Source organism: Eptesicus fuscus, chromosome 4 (genome assembly GCF_027574615.1).
Source record: "Eptesicus fuscus isolate TK198812 chromosome 4, DD_ASM_mEF_20220401, whole genome shotgun sequence".
Lineage (NCBI taxonomy): Eukaryota > Metazoa > Chordata > Mammalia > Chiroptera > Vespertilionidae > Eptesicus > Eptesicus fuscus.
This window is the reverse complement of record NC_072476.1, coordinates 111,985,003-112,009,726: the sequence shown is the minus strand read 5'-3', so window position 1 is coordinate 112,009,726 and position 24,724 is coordinate 111,985,003. Positions and strand designations below refer to the sequence as shown.

The window sequence follows — 24,724 nt, the reverse complement described above, 5'->3', positions numbered from 1 at the left end:
GGATCTGGCTTCCACAAATGTAGGGTGTTTGTTGCACCAGGGACATCATGGCCTAAGGTGGCCGCGTAGGAGACGCGTGTTGGAAGCGCCAGGATGAGGGCCTATTGTGGGGCGTGGTTACGGGGTAACAAGAATTCAGCAAACCCAGAGGGGGCCCTCAATGGACCGTGAGGACCGCATAGGGTGCCGCGAGCTGAGGAACGGCCCGGCCCTCGGTCCCGAGCCCACGGCAGCGGCTGCCGGGGAAGCCCAGGCCGGTGGGGAACAAAGGGCTGCGGGTGAGAGAGGCCGTGGGCGGTGTTTTCACAAGTGTCCCCGCGATCGCGCTCCGGGCACGTAGTGTGGGCGATGCAATGGAGAACGGTCTGGGGGTTCAGGTACTTGGGCCGTTGGACCCCGTCTTCCAACCTGGACCATCCTCAGCCGCCACCACCACGCTCCTGGGCCAGGGAGCAGGACAGCGAGCACAGCGCAGGCCGCCGGGCACTGGGCGAGGCTCGGAGGCGGCGCGAGCCAGTGACTCGTGTGTCCTCCCGCAAGGAGCTCAGGCGGGGACGAGAGCAGAAGCGGGCGCGGCGGCTGGTCACACCGCGCTCAGCGGGGCCGGCGCTGCTCTGGGCACGGCCTTCTCCGTTAACCCTAATACCGCGGCCATGGGGCATGTGCCTCCTTCCCGATAAAATGGGGTAAATGAGTTACAGAAAGTTAAGTAACATGCCTGAGGTCCCGGAACTGGATAGAGGTGCGGCCACGATGACATGCAAACCGGCCCAGACTGGCTGTAGCCGCCGCGCTCTTAGCAGCTACACAGCCAGAGCCGCCACCCAGCACAACGGGCACCGCGGGAGAGCTTCGCTCCAGGAGAAGGCACGCGCCTCGTTAAGGGCAGTCAGAGCTGTTTCTCTAGCCCAGCGGTCGGCAAACTCATTAGTCAGCAGAGCCAAATATCAACAGCACAACGATTGAAATTTCTTCTGAGAGCCGAAAACCGACTTCTGCGCATGGGCCACGAAGTTTCAATCGCTCTGTACGTGCGCGCCCACACGTGGTATTGTGTGGAAGAGCCACGCTCAAGGGGCCAAAGAGCCGCATGTGGCTCGCGAGCTGCAGTTTGCCGACCACGGCTCTAGACTGTCCTCCATGATTTTGAATGTTCTTATTTTGAATCTATACATCAATTTGAGGAGAGTTCACTTCTCTACAACGGTCTTCCCATCAATGAACATCCTAGCTATCTAAGTTCTTAATTTCTCCCAAACCCTTAGAGTTGTAAGAATTATTCTTAGGTGCTTTTAAAATTTCTATCTTTTTAAAAAAATATATTTTTATTGATGTCAGAGAGGAAGGGAGAGAGGGATAGAAACATCAATGATGGGAGAGAACCATTGATTGGCTGCCTCCTGCACGCCCCCTACTGGGGATCGAGCATGCAATCTAGGTGTGTGACCTGACTGGGAATCGAGCCATTACCTCTTGGTTCACAGGTCGATGCTCAACCACTGAGCCACGCCAGCTGGGCTAAAATTTCTATCATAAAGATTATTTTAAAACACATTCCCTGTCTTAGTTGCTAAGTAACTAGAAATGCAATTGATTTTACATTGATTTTTAGGGAGTAAGGAGATTTCATTTCACTCAAATGATTGATATGTAGATTCGTGTTTTCTGCCATGCACCTGCCCTGAAGGTTCGTGGCTGCTCCCATCTCCACCGTGTGTGTGTGTGTGTGTGTGTGTGTGTGTGTGTGTCTGATGGCCCAGGGCCTCCGGGAAATGGAGAGCAGAGGCGGGGTAGCTGGCACCCTGGTCTGGTTTCTGGCTCTAAGTTGTTTGCGAATATTCCTCGTCAATCTGAATAATGCCCCTTTTGCTCTCACACTGCCGGCCTCGACTGCTGTACTGGACTGAGTTACCTCCTTCTATCCGCAAATTCCAAATTCTGTGTCTGAGCCCGAACTCCAGTGCGTCAGAAGGTGATGGTGGGTGGAGATGGGCCTGTGAGGAGGCCGTGAGGTGGGCTCTGATCCAAGCTCACTGGGTCCCTGGTACGAGGAGGAGGTTGGAGGGGCGCAGAGAAAAGACCACTCAGCACTCGAGGACACGGAGGAGGCAGCCCTGGCCTCTGCAATAGGTTAAGGTTGGAAGTTTTGTTTCTGGAATGTTTGGTGGAGCCGTGGATGGTGAGCCTACCTGGCGTGGTGCTCTGTGGGAAGGATTTAAGTTGTTGTTCCTTCACTCATGATGCGTCTTTTGTCACTCCCTGTCCTGGGCCCTGTGGTCCTTTCTGTCTGGACACGCATCGTCGGGCTGGGGGCGTTTGCTAGATCCTTCGATATGCTTTCCACTGCCCCTGTTTCCTTGGTCTTGGAACATCTCCTTGGGTATTAGACCTCCAGGTCACTGTTCTAACGTTCTTTGTTCAGCTGCTTCTCAATGACTTTTTTGCTTGATTTCCTCCGTTTTCTTCCAGTTCCACTAAATGCACTCTCTGCCTCTCCCTTTCCCGGGTGTCCCTGGCCGAGCCCTCTCTGGTCTGGCCCCAGGAGTAAATGTCCACGGATCTGTCTGCAGGGGCCAGTGGGGTGCTGACTGGCCCGGAGGGGGCAGCTCAGGGGGCTCACATGTGCCTATGACAGTCTCACAGCTGGTTTGTTCTCCCACAAACAGTCTCTCCCAGGTCAGAGGATGGGCCTCCTGTTCCCGAGCGGATGGAGCTGCAGCAGGAATCAGCTTGCTTTTCTTTTTCAAATCCTAACTCAAGGATATGCTTGCTTTATTATTTATTTATTTGTCTATTTATTTATTGGAAGAGGGGAGAGAGAGAGGCCGAGACTAGGTTGCCCACTCTGTGTCCTGGGTGTGTGGCACAGGGCCTAGCACATAGTAGGTATCAATAAACATTCGTGAAATTAAAGAGAAATTGAGCCATTAAAAAGAGAGAGAGAGAGAGACAAAATGTAGGAAAGAAAGCAAGAATTTATTGACTGCAGCAAACGCTACTTAGGACAATGAAACAGGAGGAGCATAGAAGAAGCCACAGGAGAGCCCAGGCCGGCTGCTGGCTCACTGCGAGGTCCGGGAACAGGGGGCCTGGGGGAAAGGTTCAGGGGTCAGCCAGGACGCGCTGCTGCTGCCCACCGCTGCCCTGGCCGCTAGTCTCCTGGGGCCCCTTAGTGGTTAGGAGGTGCCTGCCTGCGGGGGAGGAGACAGGGAGGGAATGGCAAGGGCATGCTCCCTGGAGGGAGAGCACCTGCCCCCTGCCTTTTCAGGGTTTAAAAGGCTGGGTGTTTAGGGGAGGTCTTAGGGGTGAATCAATGGACTATTCATCAGTTTTTTGCTGATGTGCTAAAATGAGAGTTATTCTCTTAATTTGCCTGTCCTTGGGTGCGGCTGGCAAATGGCACTTAATGGATTTCTGTTCTCTTCTCCCTAAGTTGGGTGATTTAAGCGACTTACCCTCCGGCTGGGAGAAGGACAAAGCACTTACTCCAGTCTCCTTGGTGTAGGGAAGCTAGGACTTCCCAGGTGGCTGCAAACTGCTGTCCCCTCGTCCTGGAATTTTCCTGGCTCTTACTATTCTATGGCCATCTGATGGGGGGGGGGGGGGGTGGGGGGCTCCCTGCACCCCCAGGCACATCGGCTGGCGCCCCTGCCTGGGCAGCGTCCCAGGACAGTCCCAGCCGGGCTCGGCCAGATCCTGCGGGAATCGCTGGGAAGGGGGGCTCCTCGGGCGCTGGCTTCCCGCCGGGGGTGGGCGGGGACCCCACCCGCGCGGCCTGGAGCCCAGCTGGCGCCCATCTAGGCCAGGAGGAAGCTCTGGGAGCGCACAGCCCCGCGGCCGACTTTCCGCCTCCACCGCCCGCCCTTCCGCCTGCACCGCCCCGGCTCCCGCCCCACCCCGCGCCACGCCCTCCCGGGGGACCTGGGCCCGCCTCTCCCGCGCTTCTCCGCGGAGGCCTGCCTGTTATAGGCGCCGCAGCCAATCAGCGCGCGGCGTTCCCGAGGCCCGCCCCCCACCCCCCGGCCAATCGCGGCGCCCCGGGTGCCTCGGCTGCTCGGCGGCGCTCGGCAGTTTTCGCGTCGCTGGCTCTGCAGGGGCTGCTCGCTCGCTGCCCAGTCGCTCTTTTTTCCGGGTTCGGAGCCGATCCGGATGCCGCGGGCGCCGGATGCCTGATCGCCGCGAACCGGAGCGCTCCGTACATGGATTATCTGGTAGGTGCGGGGCGGGGCGCGTCCCCGGCGCTCCCGGCGCGCGGGGTCCCGCCCGGGACAGCCCTGCTCCTGCCCGGGACGCGATGCCGGGGGGACGCGATGCCGGGGGCCCTCCCCGCGGCGGCCGGGCCCGGGGCTGCGCGGGGCGGGGGCTCGGGGCGGAGCTGACAGGTGAGGCCGCGGGGCGGGGGCGCAGGGCCGCCGCGTCCCCTGCGCGCCCCGGCCGCGCGGCTCCAGGTCCCATTAAACAGCCATAACCCGAATGGCTCCCTAAGTGCCCGGCAGCCGCTCATTTGCTGCGATTAGATCTCTGAAGCGGTGACCCGGGTCGCGGCGAGGCTTTAAAAGCACATAAAGCAGCCGGGCCGACCCGCCTGCAGCCGCCGCCGGGGTCCCGCCCGTGCCCGCCGCTCACCTGTGCGCCCGGCCGCCCCCGCGGAGCGCCCAGGCCGGGCTGGCCCCGAAGTTCAGGTGGAGGTGGCCGCCCGGCGCCGGCGCGCACGGCTGACAATGGACGTGGGTGTGTGCGGGGGTCGTGCGGGCGCCCCGTATGGCTCCAGACCTCAGACTGCCCGGACTGCAGGTTTGGCTCCGGGCGGCCTGATGGGCAGGGGCCGGGTTTGGTCCTGTGAGGTCACCAGGCGTTTGCCTTGCGGGCCGAACCCTATGGCCATGCGCGGTGCAGGGGGTCGGACGCGGTGACCCTCCTGCCATCCGGTTGGACCGATGCCGTGGCGATGCCGTGGCTTGTGCACGGTCGATGGGCCTTCTAGGAATGACGCTCGTGCCGCGCGGACAAAGGCCGCGGATGCTCTCCTGGCCGGGCCCGCCGGCGGGGTGGGTGCTGGTGCCGTGGATGTGGCTTGGTCTAGGGAAGGAGAGGGAGGCTTCCCCCGAGCCTCACGCCTCCCTGCGGAGCTGGGGGAGCTGGGGGAGCTGGGGGAGCTCCTGGAGAGAGGAGGAGCCTCTGAGTTCAAATGCTGTCTGCTGTCCCTTTGCTGATGCCAGTGACTCCCTGTGTCCTGGTGACAAAGGCACGTTTGCCACCTGCCCCTGGAGCCGGTGACGGGGCTCCTCTGACTGTGCCTGTCTCTTCATCACTGGGTGAGCTGACAGTCCACATTGCGTCCTAAAGCGGCCCTGAGGTGTCAAACCCGCCAAAGCGTTTGGCGGGAAAAGAAAAAGAAAACTTTGGTTGTCCGTCCGGTGTGACTCCGTGGGTGAGCGTCTACCTAGGAACGGGGCTGCAGGTCTGATCCCCAACGTGCGGGATGTGGGAGGCGGCCGATCAATGATTCTCTCTCATCGTTCATGTTTCTCTCTCTCTCCCCCTTCCTCTCTGAAATCAATAAAAATGTATTTAAGAAAAAGATCTCAGTCTTTAAAAAACACACAAAAACATGAAGCCCGCCGGAACTGTACTGGAAAAGCAGAACGAACCAACCTCTGGGGTGGTGTTCTGTGTTCGCTTTTTGCTGGTCCTCGCGGGGGAAGGCTGTGCCGCGCTCAGCTCCTTTCTCACCGCCGTCAGGTCAGAGCGACGCGCTCTCACTGGCAGAATTTATATGGCGTCCAGTTACGATCCAGGTCCTGAAGAATGAAAGTCAGTTTCGTTGACCGTATCGGGGATCTTGTTTTCAAAATTCATCAGGTCCCAAGTTCTTTACCATCCTCCAGGGAAAAATTGCTTCTCTCATTCCGAGTCTGAGCCTTGCGGGCTTGCTGAGCGCGTGGGCCAGTGCCAGCATCCTGTCTGGGCACAGACACAGAAGATGCGTGTGCCATCGTATCTTCGCTTTTCTCTGTAGTAGATGTTTGATTTTCTTAAAAAAACAACAACTATGTTTTATTGATTTTTTTTTCAGAGAGAGAGGAAGGGAGAGGGGGGGAGAGAGAGAGAGAAACATCAATTGGCTGCCTTCTGCTGGGATGGAGTCTGCAGCCCTGACTGGGAACCCAAGCAGCGACCCTTCGGGGCCCTGGAACCAACAGGGCCGCCAGCCAGCGTGCCCGAGCGACTTCCTGTTGCTGCTGGAAGCCGGAGGGGGAGCTGTGTGAACTGCCCATTGTTTGTGGGGCTGGATGTCACCATTGGACCTCCCTTATCTGGAGGAGAGTGGGGAGGAAGAGACATGAGAGAGAGATAGACGTGCTATTTTTAATTGTTTTTAATAAGATTGCGGATGTGAAAACACGGTGACGCTCTCTGATTGTAGAAGCTGCTCTTGATTTCTTCACTTCAAGGAACGTTCTAAGCTAGAGGGACAGGGACAGTGCCTTCATAGGGAAGACGAGGTTTTTGTTGATTTCAGTTCAAGGACAAAGGGGTAGTTTGCGAGTCCCCGGTAACGTGTGTCGCCCGGCGCCCGGGGTGGCTGCTGAGCTGAGTGAGTGTGAGGCTCGGGCGCTTTCCTCGCCAGCTGCTCACGGCGGCGAGATAGAATCTGCGGGATTCGGTGTTTCGTTCCGGGGAATGCAGAATGTAGCCAGACTGTGGCCGTTTCCCTTCGCTGACGACTATCAAGATAGAATGTGCGCCGTCCGGGCGCAGCGTAAACAGGAAGAGCTCAGTTTTCCAGGTGATGCGGGGCTCTGCCCCGGCGGCCCTCCGCCTGCTTCCCACGCTCACGGCGGCTTCAGGCCCCGGGCGTTCATCCCGGGCACGTCTGTGGGTGAAGAGGTTGCTGCCGTTCCAACAGGTGACCAGCCTCTTCCTCTCCGGACAAGCGGGGCGAGCGAGGCGATGTGGGAAGACGGCGGGAGAAGACGGTCGGGTGACCGTCAAAACAGCAGCAGTGAAACGAGTTGGGGTTCCGGCCTGCCCGTCGTGGTTAAATGAGATAACGGAGGGAAAGGGGCTCAGAAACTGCACGCTGCTTTTCAGATGTGCGACGGGGAGGGAGGGCGCCGTCTCCCGCGGAGGGGCCGTGCCTGCTGGGGTGACCACGGCCGCCTTTTAAACCAGTAGATGCGGGCGCTCATCCGTCAGCAGGAAGTCTTGCGGACTGGTTACTACCTGTGAAAATAAACCGCATTCTGGGCTTACTAATCCACTCTACAAGGATTCATGGAGTCCCCGCTGTGTGCATGGCCCTGACCGTCACGAGGGATGGGCGCCTGACGGGGTGACCTTGGCTGTGGGCTGTGGGGCGTGCTCTCCGGGGACGGGTTGGATAAGGCGGGGGGCGGGGGAGGCCGCTTGTGCTGCGACCTCGGCCTTCTGGTGGGGTTCCCTCTTCCTCCGTCGGTCCCTTCGTGTTACTGTGAACTTGAGTGCAAAGGGAGACCGGACAGGGTGACCCCTCCCTTCGTGGTGAGTCCCAGGTGCTCCTTGTCCGTGGCCACGGCTTGGCTGTCGTGCTTGGGATTAGCGAGGTCTGGGCTCTAGCTTCCTTCCTGGTGGCGACGGGCGAACCCGGCCAGGCTCTCGGTCACAGGGCAGTACCTGGCCTTACATACAAAAGCTTACGTGTGAGGGGCAAGTTCAACCGACAGGCAGTAGTTCGAATCCGTCACCACCTGCAGGATAAAAACCAGCTAACCAGCCGACCACACAGCCCGGGAGCGAACTCCGTGACGGCACCACGGCGGGGCCGCGCGCCGAGCAGGAGGCCGGCCGTCAGCCCGCGCACGGCGCTGGGGGGCACACGTGTGCTTTTGCCTGCGGTTCACCTGTCTTAAAAGCGTGCTGTTTTCAGCTCCGAGGGACTGTGAACACGACTAGGTGTGTTCCCACTGTGGTCACCTTGACAGAAAGTAACAGCACAGGCCGAGCACCTTGTAGTTTTAATGGATTGGTCAGAGTCCCTTAATGTCCCCCTGTTAGTAAATAGTAAAGTGACGATAACGGGAGCGCAGTAAGCAGACCTCCCACCGGCGGCCTCGCCTCGGGAAAGGCTCTCCGAGCATCCGGACCATCGGGCAGGGGCCTCGTTAAAGGCGTTAGCTCCCCTCTCCGGCTTGGGTCCCTCCAGTCTTTCTTGCTTTTTTATTACAAAATTTTTTTAAAATTGATTTTTTAAAAGAGCAAGAGAAGAGAGAGAGAGAGAGAGAGAGAGAAACATCGATTTGTTGTTTCACTTTTAAAAACCCTCACCCGAGGATATGTCTTTATTGATTTTAAAGAGAGAAGAAGAGAGAGAGGGAGAGAGAGAGAGAGAGAGACATCAGTGTGAGAGAGAAACATTGAATGCTTGCCTCCCTTACGCCCCCTAACCAGAGCTGGAACCCGCTCCCTGGGCATGTGCCCTGCCTGGGAATCGAACCCGAGACCCTTCAGTTTACAGGATGACACTCTAACCAACCGAGCCACATGGACCACGGCTGTCACTCATTCATGCAGTCATTGGTTGTCTCTTGTACGTGCCCTGACCCCGGATGGAGCCCACGACCTTGACATACCCCGGGTTCCTCCCGTCTCGAGTGTGAGTGAGGAGAGGACACACGGGACGTGGCTCGTGCCTCGAGGAGCCCGCGTGGTGAGGGGCGCCCAGCCGTGTGCGGGCTGGCATGGGGGTGGGTGCGGAGCGGGAGCTTGGCGGGTAACATCAGTGAGCACCTGCTGTGTGCCAGGCCCCGTGGCCTTCAGCCGAGGCCCCGGGCGGCGTGCCACCCCGGGCTCCCACGGCTGACGGGCAGCGCAGGGCCCACGGGTGTTCAGGCCGATGGGACGCGGGTGACGTGGACAGTGTGTCTCACGTGAATGCGGTGCCGCTTCCGGGGCACAGCGTGAGGAGCCAGGGTCCCCGCCCGCCCGCGGGTGCTCCCACGGGTCCAGGCCCGGCCCTGCCGAGGGGCTGCAGGACGAGGCTGCATGGAAACTGCTGCGTCCCCGCCTCCCACCCCCGCGTCCGCACGGCCACTCGCTGACCTTCAGCATCGGACGTCTCATCCCGTGGCCGCCGATGGTGCCCCTGGCACGGCTTCAGGGACGGGCTCCGGCCTCCCGGGGCCCTGGTTCCTTTGGCGACGCCGCTGAGACCCGCGGTCTGTCCCTCCGCGCCTCTCCGCAGAGCTGCATGAGGGCAAGCGGCGTCCCCGCAGACCCGGCCATCGCCTCTCGCTGACGGATGTCCGTAGGCAAAGGCCCGGGACGACCGAACTAGAAGGGCCGCCCCGAGGTAGATGGGGAGGAGGAGCGGTTAGGAGGGCGGGTGCCTACGTGGGGGGTAACCGGACCGGCCACCGCTGGGCTGTGGGGGCTGTGACTGGGCACGGAGCCCCCGGTTCTGCTCCGCCCCCCCCTGGCACCTCCCCATGCTTCGGCTTTGGGGGAGCCCCAGGCCAGTTCTCGTTTCCAAGTGTCTGGGAGGTGTTGACCCACTTACTTCCCACGAGGCCGGGTGTGGGAACCCCTTTCACGTCCCGCGTGGTTCAGGGTTCGGGTTCTGGAGGAGGCCGCGCACAAATGAGAGACTAGAGAAGTGTTAATTTGGGAATATGGGGGGCCAGGCGGGAGCCCACCTCTAGGGGGAGCACTACCGCCTTGCCTTGGCCTTGCCCTCCTTTTATTCAGGTGTGGGATACACCCACTGCCCTTCGACAGGCAGTTCCAGTAACAGGCAGACTCTCTTATCAGTGAGGACTGACAGGATTGTTTGGTGGGGAAGTTGCCTCAGTTACCATCGTCTCAGTTAGACCGGGCGTGGTTGGCCCTGACCTTTCCGAGCTTAAAGGTTGACCAGCCTCCACATCTCTCTGTTAGTGAGACCGTGATCGGTTTCCGGCGGCCGGGGACCCGGGGCCGGGCGCCATTGAATGCTCTGCAGTTACCGTCTCGGCAGTTTTCATTTTTGGGGCTTTGCAAACCATTTTGTTTTGCACTGGGCTCCAGACCTTACGCAGCCGGTTCTGACCTGTAGTGCTCAGGTCAAGACACTGCATCACCCGGCCGGCTGAGCATCGACCTAGGAACCAGGAGGTGATGGTTCGATTCCCACGCAGGGCACGTGCCCGGGGTGTGGGCTTGATTCCCGGTGGGGGGTGCGCAGGAGGTGGCTGATCTATGTTTCTTTCTTTCTTTTTTTAAAATATTTTTTATTTATTTCAGAGACAAGGGAGAGGGAGAGAGATGGAGACATCAATGATGAGAGAGAATCATTGATCGGCCGCCTCAGTGACCTCCTGGTTTATAGGTCAATGCTCAGCAGCTGAGCCACACTGGCTGGGCCCAAGTTTGATTTTTAATAAATGCAAGTATTCTGAATCCTCGTGTTTAGAAAAGTAAAGAAAACAATGAAACACACGCCTGTGTACCGGCCTCCCTGATCGAACAGTTGTTAACATTTTCCATTTTTACTTCAAGACTGATGTTCTTGACAAAGGAAAGGAAGGTTGAGGCTGCGGCTGAAGCTTGACGGTGCCCCCCCCCCCCCCCCCCGGGGACGACTGCCCCCGTTCGTGGCTGTCGCTTCACACGTGTGTTGAAACGTGCTTTATGTCCCTGGAGCTGCTGCCATGAGCAGGGGCGGCTGCGTGTGCCTGGGTGCGTGCTGTGTGCCCCTGGTTCCCCGTGGAGCGCTCACCGGGTGCTGGGAGGAGCTCACGGTGGGAATGGGTGTTGGCTTTGAGGCGAGGTTGTGGTGTGTTTACTTGTTTTCAGTTCTCAATGAGGAAGCACATCCATTGTTTAATGAGGTTTTATTATATGCATTTTCGTCTTATGATTCACCAGCTTGTTTTGCAGTTTATAGCAATCATTTTGTAATCACATTAACACAGGTATACGCATATATATATTCTTGCCCATGTAAGGCCTAAGATTATTTTGGTAACAGGTTTACTATTGTTAAAGTAAAAACTTATGCAGAATCTCAGAGGGAAGGCAGGGAGGGTGGGTGGGTGGGAGGTGATCAACCAAAGAACTTATATAATACTAGAGGCCTGTGCATGAAATACGTGCACGGGTAGGTCCCTAGGCCTGGCTGGCGATTAGGACTGATCGGGCCTTCCGACTGCTGGCTGGGGCCTTCCTTTGTTCGTGCCGCCCCCTGGTGGTCAGCGAACGTCATAGCGAGTGATTGAACTTCCAGTCGAACTCCCGAGGAGGCACTTTGCATATTAGCCTTTTATATACACTGAGTGGCCAGATTATTATGATCTCTGAACAGCATAATAATCTGGCCACTCAGTGTATATCCTATATAATAAAAGGCTAATATGCAAATTGTCTCCTCGACCAGGAGTTTGACCAGCAGGCAGGCCGGCCAACTGCCTATGTCCCCTCCCCCTGGCCAGGCTGGCCAGACCCCATCCATGCACAAATTCATGCACTGGGCCTCTAATATACATATATATACTGAGTGGCCAGATTATTATGGGTTCAGAGATCATAATAATCTGGCCACTCAGTGTATATAGAAGCTATGCATAACCCATGGACACAAACAGTAGGGTGGTGAAGGCCTGGGGTGGGGCCGGGCTGGAGGGGGTCATGGGGTGAAAGAGGGGACATATGTAATACTTTCAACAATAAAGGTTAAAAAATGAAGTCAAAGCTTAGTGAAGGAAATTTAGAAAGCACAGCAAAGCACCGTGGGAAAGGCACCTGTAATCCCGCAGCCCGCAGAGAACGGCGGAGCATTTTTTAACCTCGCATCGCCGTGAGGATGTCCTTTTGTAACCTTTTTACACTTTCGGATTGACAGTGTCTCTTACACAGCATTCCTTTTCTGCTTTTCCCAACGAATCGCCTCCGTGACTGTTTTGTGTTGGCTGCGATTTGGGCTGTTACAAATAGCTCTGCTGTGAGCGCCCCCCCCCAGCCCCCCTAAGCTCTTTGGGGTGCTTCGGCCACCAGGGTGTCAGGGGCCCGCGTCCTCTGGGCCTGGAGTCTCACTACAGAAAGTGGTGCCAGCGCCAAGGAAATTTGGAAACGGGGTCAAAGTTCGACGCGTGTTTTCCTGAGGCAGCTTTCCCTCTGCATCTGCGGGGCGTGACTGGGAGGGGTGAGCGCCTGCAGGGTCTTAGTCCTCTGGCGCATTTCTGCTGTAGGATCATGGTCTGGAAGTGGATTTGTAGGGTCAAGAGGTACTTATTTTAAAGCCCTTGGTATTGCTCAAGTGAGTGAGTCCTGTGGTGGCTGAGGGCAGCCCTGCCTGTGTGTGTGTGTGTGTGTGTGTGTGTGTGTAGAACACACTTCTTTCTGACCCCCCGTCCTGGAGCCGGGTCTCAGGATCACCCTGAGCCACAGGTCCTCCTGGTCCAGTCCAGGGGCATCAGAGCCTCTGCGAGGATTCGCTCTGAGGAGCACGCCGTGAGGGGCTTTGGTCATCACCGCACTGCTGGCCGAGGAGCCCGGGCGGGCAGAGCGCCGTCCCGACACGCCGAGGTTGTGGGTTCGGCCCCTCGTCAGGGCACATGCAGGCGTCAGCGAATGAATGCATGAGTAGGTGGGACCACACATCGGTGCTTCTCTGTTTCTCTCTGCCTCGCCCTCCCTCTCAAATCAACCAATAAAAAATAAGCGCAATAACACTGCCCTTTCTATACCGATCTGCCGGCTTCGCTGTGACCCGGTGACCCCGTAGAGCGGCCTCGGCAGAGGGGTGAGGGGAGGGAAGCGCCTCCCTCCGTCCTTCATTCCCCCCCCCCCCCATCAGCCACACTCTGGGGATTCTGCGTCTCTCCAGATGGCAGCGCACAGTCTTTGTGAAACGATCTGACTAAACGTATGTACGAACACATTCTTTCTCGAGCATGTTAAGAGCCGGGCGTGTAAAAGTTGTCCCTGGCCTTGGACAATGGCCAGAGAGTCTGGAATTTTCCTTTTTGTCTGTTCTGCAGTTTACCGGTATTTTATGGTCTCAAGCTGGATGTCAGAGTTAATTTTACTATTAATTTTTATTTCCTCCTTTTTTCCTGATGTGATTCAGAGACTTTTTTTTTAAATCCTCACCAGAGGGTATTTTTTTATTGATTTCTAGAGAGAGTGGAAAGGAGGGAGAGGCGGGTGGGGTGCGGGGGGAGAGACGCCGATTACTTGCCTCCCGCACCTGCCCGTACCAGGGCTGTGGGACTGTGACGGAGGCACGTGCCCTTGACTGGGAATCAAGCCCTCTAACCACTGAGCACACCGGCCAGGCCAAAGACATTTTTTAGGTGGCATTTGTGACTAGTAAGTGATCTGGTAATCTTATAAAAAAACTTTAACGTGTTTTTTAAAAAACGTTTTTATTAATTTTTATTTTATTATTATTAAAATATATATTATAAATATATATATTTATTGATTTCAGAAAGAGGAAGGGAGAAGGATAGAGAGAGGGAAACATCAATGATGAGAGAGAGGATCATGGATCAGCTGCCTCCTGCACATCCCCCACTGGGGATCGAGCCCTCAACCCGGGCCTGTGCCCTGACCGGGAATCGAACTGTGGCCTCCTGGTTCCTAGGCTGACCCTCCACCACGGAGCCACGCCGGCCGGGCACTTTGTTCTTCTTTGTAATAGTTACGTATTGTGCTGCTTTTCTTACTGACTTTTTTACAGAGAGAGGAAGGGAGAGGGAGAGGGAGAGGGAGAGGCAGAGAGACACTGATGCGAGAGAGATACATCCATCGGCTGCCTCCTGTACGCGCCCTGACCAGGGACCGGACCCGTAGCCTGGGCGTGCGTCCTGACCGACAATCACACCTGTGACCTTCCGGTGCAAGGACCATGTGCAGCCAGCGGACCCCGCCGGGCCGCCGGGGACTACGGCGTGAATACACCGGTCCTCCCCTCCCCTCCGCTCATGGGTGGGGGTGGGGGTGAGGCTGCTGCAGACATTCCTGTCCATGGTCTGGGTGGAACGCACCCACTCGTGTTGGTGGCGTGGGATCTGGGCTCACAGCGTGTGCGCATGTTTGGGCTTGTGAACACCGTGACACATGTTTTCCAAGTGGTGGCGCCGGTGAGACCGCACCCCGGGCGTCAGCGAGTTCCGGTCACTCACCCTCAGCTGCTGTGTGTGGGGGGTCTGGTCACTCACCCTCAGCTGCTGTGTGTGGGGGGGTCCGGTCCCCTCACCCTCAGCTGCTGTGTGTGGGGGGTCCGGTCACCTCACCCTCAGCTGCTGTGTGTGGGGGGGGTCCGGTCACTCACCCTCAGCTGCTGTGTGTGGGGGGTTCCGGTCACTCACCCTCAGCTGCTGTGTGTGGGGGGTTCCGGTCACTCACCCTCAGCTGCTGTGTGTGTGGGGGGTTCTGGTCACTCACCCTCAGCTGCTGTGTGTGTGGGGTTCTGGTCACTCACCCTCAGCTGCTGTGTGTGGGGGGGTCCGGTCCCCTCACCCTCAGCTGCTGTGTGTGGGGGGTCCGGTCACTCACCCTCAGCTGCAGTGTGTGGGGGGGTCCGGTCACCTCACTCTCAGCTGCTGTGTGTGGGGGGTCCGGTCCCCTCACCCTCAGCTGCTGTGTGTGGGGGGTCCGGTCACTCACCCTCAGCTGCTGTGTGTGGGGGGGGTCCGGTCACTCACCCTCAGCTGCTGTGTGTGGGGGGTCCGGTCACTCACCCTCAGCTGCTGTGTGTGGGGGGGTCCGGTCCCCTCACCCTCAGCTGCTGTGTGTGGGGGTCCGGTCACTCACCCTCAGCTGCTGTGAGTGGGGGGGTCCGGTCACTCACCCTCAGCTGCTGTGTGGGGGGTCCGGTCACTCACCCTCAGCTGCTGTGTGGGGGGTCCGGTCCCCTCACCCTCAGCTGCTGTGTGTGGGGGGGTCCGGTCACTCACCCTCAGCTGCTGTGTGTGGGGGGGTCTGGTCACTCACCCTCAGCTGCTGTGTGTGTGGGGGGTTCCGGTCACTCACCCTCAGCTGCTGTGTGTGGGGGGTCCGGTCCCCTCACCCTCAGCTGCTGTGTGTGTGGGGGGTTCTGGTCCCCTCACCCTCAGCTGCTGTGTGTGGGGGGGTCCGGTCACTCACCCTCAGCTGCTGTGTGTGGGGGGGTCTGGTCCCCTCACCCTCAGCTGCTGTGTGTGGGGGGTCCGGTCACTCACCCTCAGCTGCTGTGAGTGGGGGGGTCCGGTCACTCACCCTCAGCTGCTGTGTGGGGGGGTCCGGTCACTCACCCTCAGCTGCTGTGTGGGGGGGTCCGGTCCCCTCACCCTCAGCTGCTGTGTGTGGGGGGGTCCGGTCACTCACCCTCAGCTGCTGTGTGTGGGGGGGTCTGGTCCCCTCACCCTCAGCTGCTGTGTGTGTGGGGGGTTCCGGTCACTCACCCTCAGCTGCTGTGTGTGGGGGGTCCGGTCCCCTCACCCTCAGCTGCTGTGTGTGTGGGGGGTTCCGGTCCCCTCACCCTCAGCTGCTGTGTGTGGGGGGTCCGGTCACTCACCCTCAGCTGCTGTGTGTGGGGGGTCCGGTCACTCACCCTCAGCTGCTGTGTGTGGGGGGGTCCGGTCACTCACCCTCAGCTGCTGTGTGTGTGGGGGGTTCTGGTCACTCACCCTCAGCTGCTGTGTGTGGGGGGTCCGGTCACCTCACCCTCAGCTGCTGTGTGTGGGGGGTCCGGTCACTCACCCTCAGCTGCTGTGTGTGTGTGGGGGTTCTGGTCACTCACCCTCAGCTGCAGTGTGTGGGGGGGTCCGGTCACCTCACTCTCAGCTGCTGTGTGTGGGGGGTCCGGTCCCCTCACCCTCAGCTGCTGTGTGTGGGGGGGTCCGGTCACTCACCCTCAGCTGCTGTGTGTGGGGGGTCCGGTCCCCTCACCCTCAGCTGCTGTGTGTGGGGGGTCCGGTCACTCACCCTCAGCTGCTGTGTGTGGGGGGTCCGGTCACCTCACCCTCAGCTGCTGTGTGTGTGGGGGGTCCGGTCACTCACCCTCAGCTGCTGTGTGTGGGGGGTCCGGTCACCTCACCCTCAGCTGCTGTGTGTGGGGGGTCCGGTCCCCTCACCCTCAGCTGCTGTGTGTGGGGGTCCGGTCACTCACCCTCAGCTGCTGTGTGTGGGGTTCCGGTCACTCACCCTCAGCTGCTGTGTGTGGGGGGGTCCGGTCACTCACCCTCAGCTGCTGTGTGTGGGGGGGTCCGGTCACTCACACTCAGCTGCTGTGTGTGGGGGGGTCCGGTCACCTCACCCTCAGCTGCTGTGTGTGGGGGGGGTCCGGTCACTCACCCTCAGCTGCTGTGTGTGGGGGGGTCCGGTCCCCTCACCCTCAGCTGCTGTGTGTGGGGGTCCGGTCACTCACCCTCAGCTGCTGTGTGTGGGGGGGTCCGGTCCCCTCACCCTCAGCTGCTGTGTGTGGGGGGTCCGGTCCCCTCACCCTCAGCTGCTGTGTGTGGGGGGGTCCGGTCACTCACCCTCAGCTGCTGTGTGTGGGGGGTCCGGTCACTCACCCTCAGCTGCTGTGTGTGGGGGGGTCCGGTCCCCTCACCCTCAGCTGCTGTGTGTGGGGGGGTCCGGTCACTCACCCTCAGCTGCTGTGTGTGGGGGGGTCCGGTCACCTCACCCTCAGCTGCTGTGTGTGGGGGGTTCCGGTCACTCACCCTCAGCTGCTGTGTGTGGGGGGTCCGGTCACTCACCCTCAGCTGCTGTGTGTGGGGGGTCCGGTCACCTCACCCTCAGCTGCTGTGTGGGGGGGTCCGGTCACTCACCCTCAGCTGCTGTGTGTGTGGGGGGTCCGGTCACTCACCCTCAGCTGCTGTGTGTGGGGGGTTCCGTCACCTCACCCTCAGCTGCTGTGTGGGGGGGGCTCTCAGGGACCTTTCTGAGTCCGGAACATCTGAAGCTGCGGGGCGGCCTCCGATGCCCCCGCGTGCGAATAAAGGGGATCCCTTCTTTTTTGGGGCAGGTACCTGACTGCATTCTGAAATCCTACGTCGCCCAGTTGTGGGATTCGGTGACAGTTCCCACGAGCTCGGAGGTCCGGGGTGTTCCGGCCCCGATGCGGGTGGGAGCGGGCGGCCGGGCCGTGCCTCTGGGGTGAAGGCCGTCGGTGGGGAAGGTGGGATTGTAGGTGATTTCAGACTTCTTAGGCGTTTTCTCCATCGTCCTCCCTCCCGGCACGGCTGTCTTCTGTCTCCTCCGGCTCTGAAACCCTGAGGCTGCCTCCACGTGACCTCCCGTCCGTCCACGCAGACGCCGTTTCCTGTGAGCCTCAGGGCCCGGCGCTGCCGTGGGCACGGGACACACGTGACCTCGAGAGCAGCTCGGAGGGCAGCAGACTCTTCCCGGGCCTGGGACTGTAACCGCCGGGGACGCGCTTCCTCTCGTCGGACGGGGACTTGGATGGAAAACAGGGCTCAGGGCTATTGTCGCCACAAAGCTTCCCGATTCCGTTCATTTTTCCAGCGCCCACCTCAGCCCTTCCTGCCCCGCGGCCCGCGCCGGGAACCGGGGTCAAGATCGCGACCGCCCCTGGGTGTGCCGTGGGGTGACAGGGCCTGGCCCGTGGCCCCGGGTGCCTGAGTCCCCGTGGCCAGGCTGCCTGGTGCCGTGGCCGCAGCGTGGCTGTGACAGTGGGCACGCTCTCCAGGTCCGGCCTGGGGTCAGATGGGGCTGGGGAGGCTCAGCGTCTCTTCTGTTGGAACCGAACAGCTTGAAAGGCAGGTTTGTGCCTCTGAGAACCTCCCGGCTGGTGATGGATGGCGGCTCCCTGGCCTCTGGCTGCTCCCCGCTGGCCTGGCCCTCCGGCTGCTCCCCGCCGGCCTGGCCCTCCGGCTGCTCCCCACCGGCCTGGCCCTCCGGCTGCTCCCCGCCGGCCGCTGCTGTGGGGCGCGGAGCGCTGAGCCGGGGGGCGCGGCTGCCTGTGCGTGCCCGCTTGCTGAGGGTGCGTGCCCGCTTGCGGAAGGTGCGTGCTGGCTCGGAACCGCCTGCGAGGTCGGGCTTCCTTTCTCCCCTCGTGCGTGAAGGGCCACGCACCTGTCACTCCCCGTGTTTCTCCTCGTGTGGCACCGTCTCCCGTGAGGGTTGGGTTCCGGGACTGGCCCTCGGGCCGGACAAGCTGTCGCGTCCGGGGCTTCCTTGGGTTTCCTGCTGGTCTCAGGGCCCCTGCCGACCTGGCCTGGCCGGGCAGGCTCCCGCTCGAGCCCGCAGCGGAGCGGCTCTGCGTGTCGATGGGCTCAGGCTGTGGTTCCTGCCGCCGCGTGGGAAGGACCTGGATTCCCCAGCGACGCGTTAGCTTCTCCCGCGTGTCCTCCGTCGGGGACAGGCCTGGGGGACCGGCCGGCTGGGGAAGCTCCCACCGGGGAGCAGTGTCCGGTTCCTCCGTTCCGAGCGCTTAGAGCTTCACGCCGCCTGAGGACGTGAGCTTTATGCTCGTCTCAGTTGTTCGGTGAAGCAGGCGTGGCCAGAGGTTCTCTTGATTCCATGCTCGGAATAGATCCTCAGTCGCTGTTTTTAAAAACGCTTTCCACCCGGTATTTTTGCAAAGGAGAGCACACGTGGACGGAAAGGAGCTGACGGGACACGGGGCTGTGGGAGAAGCGTGTGCAGCTTCACCGTAGGAACCGTGGCCTTGAGCGAGCCGACGTTAAACACGCATGACGGCGAAGAAAACACGAGAGGAGTCAGGGTTTGACGGCTCACGGGTGGCTGTTGAAAGCGGTTCTTCTGTTTCCCAAACCCAGAGGTCTGAGGCGAGACTGTGTCTCCCCTGCTTTCTGCCATCGCAGTGAGAGGTCGGCGGTGAGAGGTCAGCGGTGAGAGGTCAGCGGTGAGAGGTCAGCGGTGAGAGGTCAGCGGTGAGAGGTCAGCGGTGAGAGGTCGGCGGTGAGAGGTCGGCGGTGAGAGGTCATGAGAGGTCGGCGGTGAGAGGTCGTGGTGAGAGGTCGGCGGTGAGAGGTCAGTGGTGAGAGGTCGGCGGTGAGAGGTCAGTGGTGAGAGGTCAGCGGTGAGAGGTCGGCGGTGAGAGGTCATGAGAGGTCGGCAGGGGCAGCAGCACTGGCAGCAGAGAGAGGGCTCTTCCGAGGGGCGTGGGGAGCGCCTCCCTGGGGGCTCCCAGTTCAAGGACGCGGTTGGAAGCGACCTTTCCATCGTGTCCTTTGCTTGGAACGCAGCGCAGTGGCTCTCGGCCTGGGCTCGAATGCCGGTGGGTGGCCCAGTGCTCAGATACCAGCTTCCGCAGGAGAGGAATCGGGAGCTTTTTGACGACCCCCTGAAGGATGCCCATCCGATGGGGCTGGGAGAAGACAGCCCCCCTCCCCTCTCCCTCCCAGGCTCTCCCTCTCCCTGTCCGGCTCCTTCACGCAGCAGGCCCGTCCTGAGCCACGTGGGCGCCTGGACAGGGCAGAGGCAGCTCTGTCTGCCCGCCTGGCGCCTGCGGCGTTGAACAGCTCCGCCGTGGAGACTCCAGGCGGCGGGCCGCAGCGGGGTGCGGGGGTGGGGGGTGGGGGCAGCTCTCTGCGAAGGGTCCGTTGGGAGTGTTTCAGGCCTCGCAGGCCACACAGTCTCCGTCCCAGCTGCCCAGCTGCTCCAAAAGCAGGCCTGGGTGACATGTAAGCAGAGGCATGTGGCCATGTTCCAATAAAGCTTTATTCACAACAGCAGGCTGGGGGCCACGTGTCATTGGCCAGGCATTGTGGGAAGTGCACCTGCTCTCAAAGGTCGCCATCCCCGTTCTCTCCCTGCACAGTCTGTTCTCTTCTCTTTCTTTGTGGCGTTTGTCCTCAGCCAACTTGGTTTCTTTGTTGCTTTTGCTCCCCCCCCCCCCCCCCCCCCCCCCCGCCGGCTCCCTGAGAACGGGCTTGTGCAGCGCAGGCCTCCGCACGGACTGGCCTGCACACCGTCGGCGCTCAGGTTATGCCACGAAGGGGACTCACGCCGAGTACACGTGCCTGAGCCGCTCCGGCCACCCTTCCCGCCTGGGGCGGGACTTCGGGGAGTCCGTGCCGGGGTGGCAATGCTAAGGCTGACGCTTCAGCCATCATGGTGGGCGGAACATTCTTTTGCTTTCAGTTCATGAGACAGACCTGTTACCACTTAAGAAAGAAGGCCTCTTCCACCTTAAAAACCAAACCCAACGCGCAGGCCTCCCCGCGTGCCCTGCCCCGCTCCTACGAAGCGGACGTTGGCAGGCTTCTCCGCGCACCAGGGGCCGCGCCCCCTTTCCGCCGGAGGGCCGGACACTGTGTCTGGACCGGCCAGGCATCGCCTCCGCTACGCTTCCGTCCGCGCTCCCGCCTCGCCGCCCCGGCGCTCACCCCAGGCTCGGCGCTCACCCCAGGCTCAGCGCTCACCCCAGGCTCGGCTCTGAGGTTGGCTGGCCTGTGTCACCGGTTCAGTCCATCACCCCCTGCAGGGGGCAGAGGCCGGAGCTGGGCCGTCGCCTTGCTGTGTGTCCGGCGGGGCCGTGCCGCACGGCGGGACGTCCAGGAGGCCGAGCAGCAGCTGGTTTGGAAGAGGGAGCGGCTTTGCGCCCTCGGGGCGACGGTCGTGCCTCGCGGTGGTTGGCTGAGGCTGCGGAGTGAACGTTTCTTTTCTGCCATCTCGTTGAAGTTTCTCTTCTCCTTTGTTTCCATGCTTGCCTCTGACCTTGCTTAGGGAAACAGCCATCAACTGTAAGTAGTCACGTCACGCCCACTTCCCGTTGCGTGTCTCCCGGGTGTGTCTGGGTCCCCTGATGCCCTGTCCCTGCCTCAGCGGGTTTTAGCCCCCACCCCCTCCCCCCATTGGAGTAGAACTGCAGCCCCCCCAGGCCGCCTGGGGGGGCGGGGGGGGGGGGCGTGAGTGCTGGCTCAGGCTCCGGGCCGGGTAGCTGGGCAGAGAGTCACTGTAATTGGGAACGGCCAGATCCATCTTTCACCCCGAGCTGAGCTGTGCGTTAGGGCTGCAGTGACGCGGGTGCTCGCACGAGAGCATATCTCGGGGGAGACTGTGAACTGACCATGGAGATGCATTACCAGCTCCAGTCTCAGGACCAGAGCAGCTTGGCTTGCTCTCAGATTCCTTTCTTTTTTAAAATATAGTTTTATTGACTTCAGAGAGGAAGGGAGAGGGAGAGAGGTAGAAACATCCATGATGAGAGAGAGTCATGGACCGGCTGCCTCCTGCACGCCCCACACTGGGGATCGAGCCCACAACCTGGGCGTGTGCCCTGACCGGGAATCCAGCGTGGCCTCCTGGTTCACAGGTCCACACTCAACCACGGAGCCAGGCCGGCCGGGCTCAGATACCTCTTTATACCTGACCCCCCTCATTAGAGAGCAGGGCCGCTCCACTCCCCTCTGAGATCCTCACGTTTAGGCGGAAGCTGGAGGTGGGACGGCCAAGGGCTGTGCCCGGAGGCAGGTGGTGGGGAGGCAGGTGGTGGGAGTCAGGCTGCCGTTTGTGAGGATTAGAGGTTAGAGGGGAGGTGGGAGGCCCCAAAAGCACTGGCACAGAAGCAGGCGAGGGTTTGCAGGGCAGTGATGGCAACCCCAGCAGGTGCCTGAACATCTGGGGACTGTGAGGAGAGAGGATTTTAGTAACTTAGAGTAAACACGGCTTCCCTTTATTTTATCTTTTTTTACTTAATGAACTCGCTTTGTTGCGATACTCCTTTTTAAAAAAATATATTTTTATTGGTTTCAGAGAGGAAGGGAGAGGGAGAGAGAGAAACATCCATGATGAGAGAGAATCATGGATCGGCTGCCTCCTGCACGCCCCCTACTGGGGATCGAGCGGGCACCCCGGGCCTGTGCCCTGACCGGGAATCGAACCCTGACCTCTTGCTCAACCACTGAGCCACGCCGTCCGGGCTCACCAGTTGTCCCCGCCCCTTGCAGCCTTGGGCGCTATGGGAATCGGGGTCCCGGGCCCCAGCCCCCTGGGCTCTGTGGGTGCAGCCGCGGATGCTGAGATGGTAGCGGAGGTGTCCTGGGGCCTCCCTGGACCGCGGAAATGGCAGGCGCGATGCTGGACTGTGCCACGTTAACCTGCCGGCCAGCCTGCCGAAATGGCCCCCCACCCCCCGTTTAAAGGAAGTCGTCAGCATCACGTTGGTGAGAATGGCTTTGTGAGCGAACATGGGTCAGGAACTGAACTTGCTTTGGGGGTGAGGAGGGGTGAGTTCCGAGTCCAGTGCTGCAGGTTACGTCTGAGAGCAGGGCCTCGGTCCTCTCTAAATGCCCCCGTTCGCAATCTTTAGTGTAGGACTGTGTTCATCTTTTCCTTTTACAAAGCTCACTCCTGTGGGCGTCGTAGATATTTATAATCTGTTCTGAACGGAACGAAAAATGCTCATAAAACTAATTCCCAGCAATCAAAGAATTTGTCATTAACGTTGGCTGTTTGAACAGGATTTAAAGCAAACAAACCAGCCGTCCCAGCAGGCACCTCCCCATGGCGGCTGCGGGCCCCGAGGCCGCGGGGCTGCGGCTCCCTCCTGTGCAGGGAGCTGGCCTGCGGAAGGCGAGGGGAGGAGAGCTCGGCCGTCTGCTCACAAGGCCGGGTCAGAGGGCAGCCGCCTTTCCTCCCAGGGAGAAGCGAGACGCGGGGGGCCGTCGGTCCTGGGGGACCCTCGGAGGTAAACTCGTTCTCATTTTAATCTTCAGAGGATGTCGGAATGTCTCCAGATCTCACTTGCTGTTTGTAGACTTGGCGTTTGCACGGTAAGCAGCGCACCTGGGCGCGGACCCCGTGTCGGGAGGTGTGCGTGTCCCCACTGCCCGGGATCGGGGCTCCTGCACGCCCCGGGGGAACGGGGAGCTCAGCGCTGCGTGTCTGACCCGGGCAGACGCCCCGGGCGCGCCCTCCGAGGCGCCCTGCGTCCCTGTAGGAAGACCCCGCGGACGCGGGGAGGGTTTCCAGCAGACGGATTTGTAAAAGCGAAACGACAGCAGTAACGCAGGTGCCCATCGGTAACAGTTTGGACCCGTGAACTGTGGGATTTTAAGGTCACAGGGTACCACACCGCAGCGGGAACATAGGAACTGAAAGTCAGACACACGAGCCACAGTTCTGCAGTACACAGCGACCCATTCCACACACACGGTGCGGGGGGACAGAGTTACGGAAGGGTACACGCGTGCGGCTTCCAGAGCTCCCGCCTTCACGCTGGGTCGTAGGTCTGGGCAGGTGAAGTAGAAGAGCTCAGATGTGGTCGCCCCAGGCAGCAGCTCTCGGCAGGGGGGAGCCTGGCGGGCCGCCTGGGGGTGGCGGGCGGGCTGACGCCAGGGGTACTGCCAAGCCCCTGCAGTGCTGAGCCGCCCCCAGAGGCCGGCGGGCTGAGGGGAGCCCCTGCTCAGGCGCGTGGGGGCGCAGAGGCTGGGCCCGGGTGGGGTAGCGCCTCTCGCCGGCACGGGGCGCCGGCGTGGGCTGTGTCCTTGGACTTGGGTCGCCCCTTGCTCGGTGCACGGGAAGGCGTGTGGGATGTCGCCTCACCACCGAGGGCGAACGTGTCCGAGGGTTGTGGGATGTTTTCTGCATGAGCCCGCGTCGAGTCACTGAAACGCCCTGAGCCCATTTCCTCCTGAAAAAGAAGGGAGGGCAGGCTGCGGGTTGACGTGTTCGGACTCCACAGGCTGAGGTGGGCACGGCGGACCGGGATGGGATGCGTGGGGCAGACACGCGGGGACACCGCGCCCACGGTGAGTGTGCATGTGCAGGTGAACGACTGAGGACTGAGCACGCGGAGGCGGCCGGACCCGCCGCTGCCGGCCTCGCCCCCTCCCTGCTGGGAGCCGGCCCTCCCTCCAGACGCCGAGAGGAGCGGCTGCGGATTCAGTCTTAACGGGAAGCGGGAGAGAACAGGTTTCCAGGCAGGACCCAGGCCGGGGAGAAAGGCCAGTGTGGGGGGACGCGCCTGGCTGCTGACCGGGCAGGTGGGGGCGCGGCGGGAGGAGGGCGCTCACCCCCAGGGTCCCTCCCGGGGGACGCTCCTCCCGGGCGCGTGGCCCGTGGTCCCTCCCGGCAAGGGCGGCGGGCGCAGGAGCGATTGGTCTTCGGGACAGAGGCGTCCTGTGCGGGTCTGAGCGAGCTCACGGGGCTTTGGTTGGGGCGGGGGCGGGGGGGGGGGGAAGGGAGCAGTCTGGCCAAGAGTCCGCAGAACAATGGCGGCTCTGTGCTTCCTCAGACCTGGCAACGGGACCGGCCACACTGACAATGGACCTGACATGGGCCTTCTGACCTTCCGCGGCGAGGTCAGCTGGGGTTACCTGTGGGGCAGAGGGCACGCGGGGCAGAGGGGACCTCCCGGTGTCAGGGTGAGGTCAGCTGGTGTTACCTGTGGGTCAGAGGGCACATGGGGCAGAGGGGACCTCCATTCCGGTGTCAGGGCGAGGTCAGCTGGGGTTTCCTGTGGGCCAGAGGGCATCTCCCTCCCGGTGTCAGGGCGAGGTCAGCTGGGGTTACCTGTGGGCCAGAGGGCACCTTCCTCTGGTGTCAGGGTGAGGTCAGCTGGGGTTACCTGTGGGTCAGAGGGCACGCGGGGCAGAGGGGACCTCCCTAGGAGCCAGGCCTGCGGCTGCCCCACTCCTCTCAGCGGGAACGGGACGGTCAGGGCAGAGCGTGGCGTGGGACCTGGGGTGTCTGGAAGCAGGATGGGGCTGGGGTGGGACTTGAGCGTCTCGCGCCTTCCCGACCCCTGTGACCAGAACTCGAAGCTCAGAGGCCTGGATGGAGGAGC

At 60.8% G+C, this 24,724-nt stretch overlaps 1 protein-coding gene across 5 annotated transcripts in view; it reads left to right on the top strand.

Moving 5' to 3' along the window:
• Positions 1-4,061: 4,061 nt before the first annotated feature.
• The window catches only part of ARL15 (ADP ribosylation factor like GTPase 15), a 185,610-nt gene continuing 164,947 nt past the window's right edge, over positions 4,062-24,724 (top strand). For 3 of the 5 annotated variants that reach the window (XM_054715346.1, XM_054715350.1, XM_054715349.1), the window contains exons 1-3: positions 4,062-4,211; positions 20,662-20,678; positions 22,653-22,709. In XM_054715346.1, coding sequence (XP_054571321.1) covers positions 4,166-4,211; positions 20,662-20,678; positions 22,653-22,709 — 120 coding nt within the window. In that variant the 5' untranslated portion in view covers positions 4,062-4,165. The remainder of the gene's footprint in view (positions 4,212-20,661; positions 20,679-22,652; positions 22,710-24,724) is intronic. The other 2 variants (XM_054715347.1, XM_054715348.1) reach the window with 2 other exon arrangements.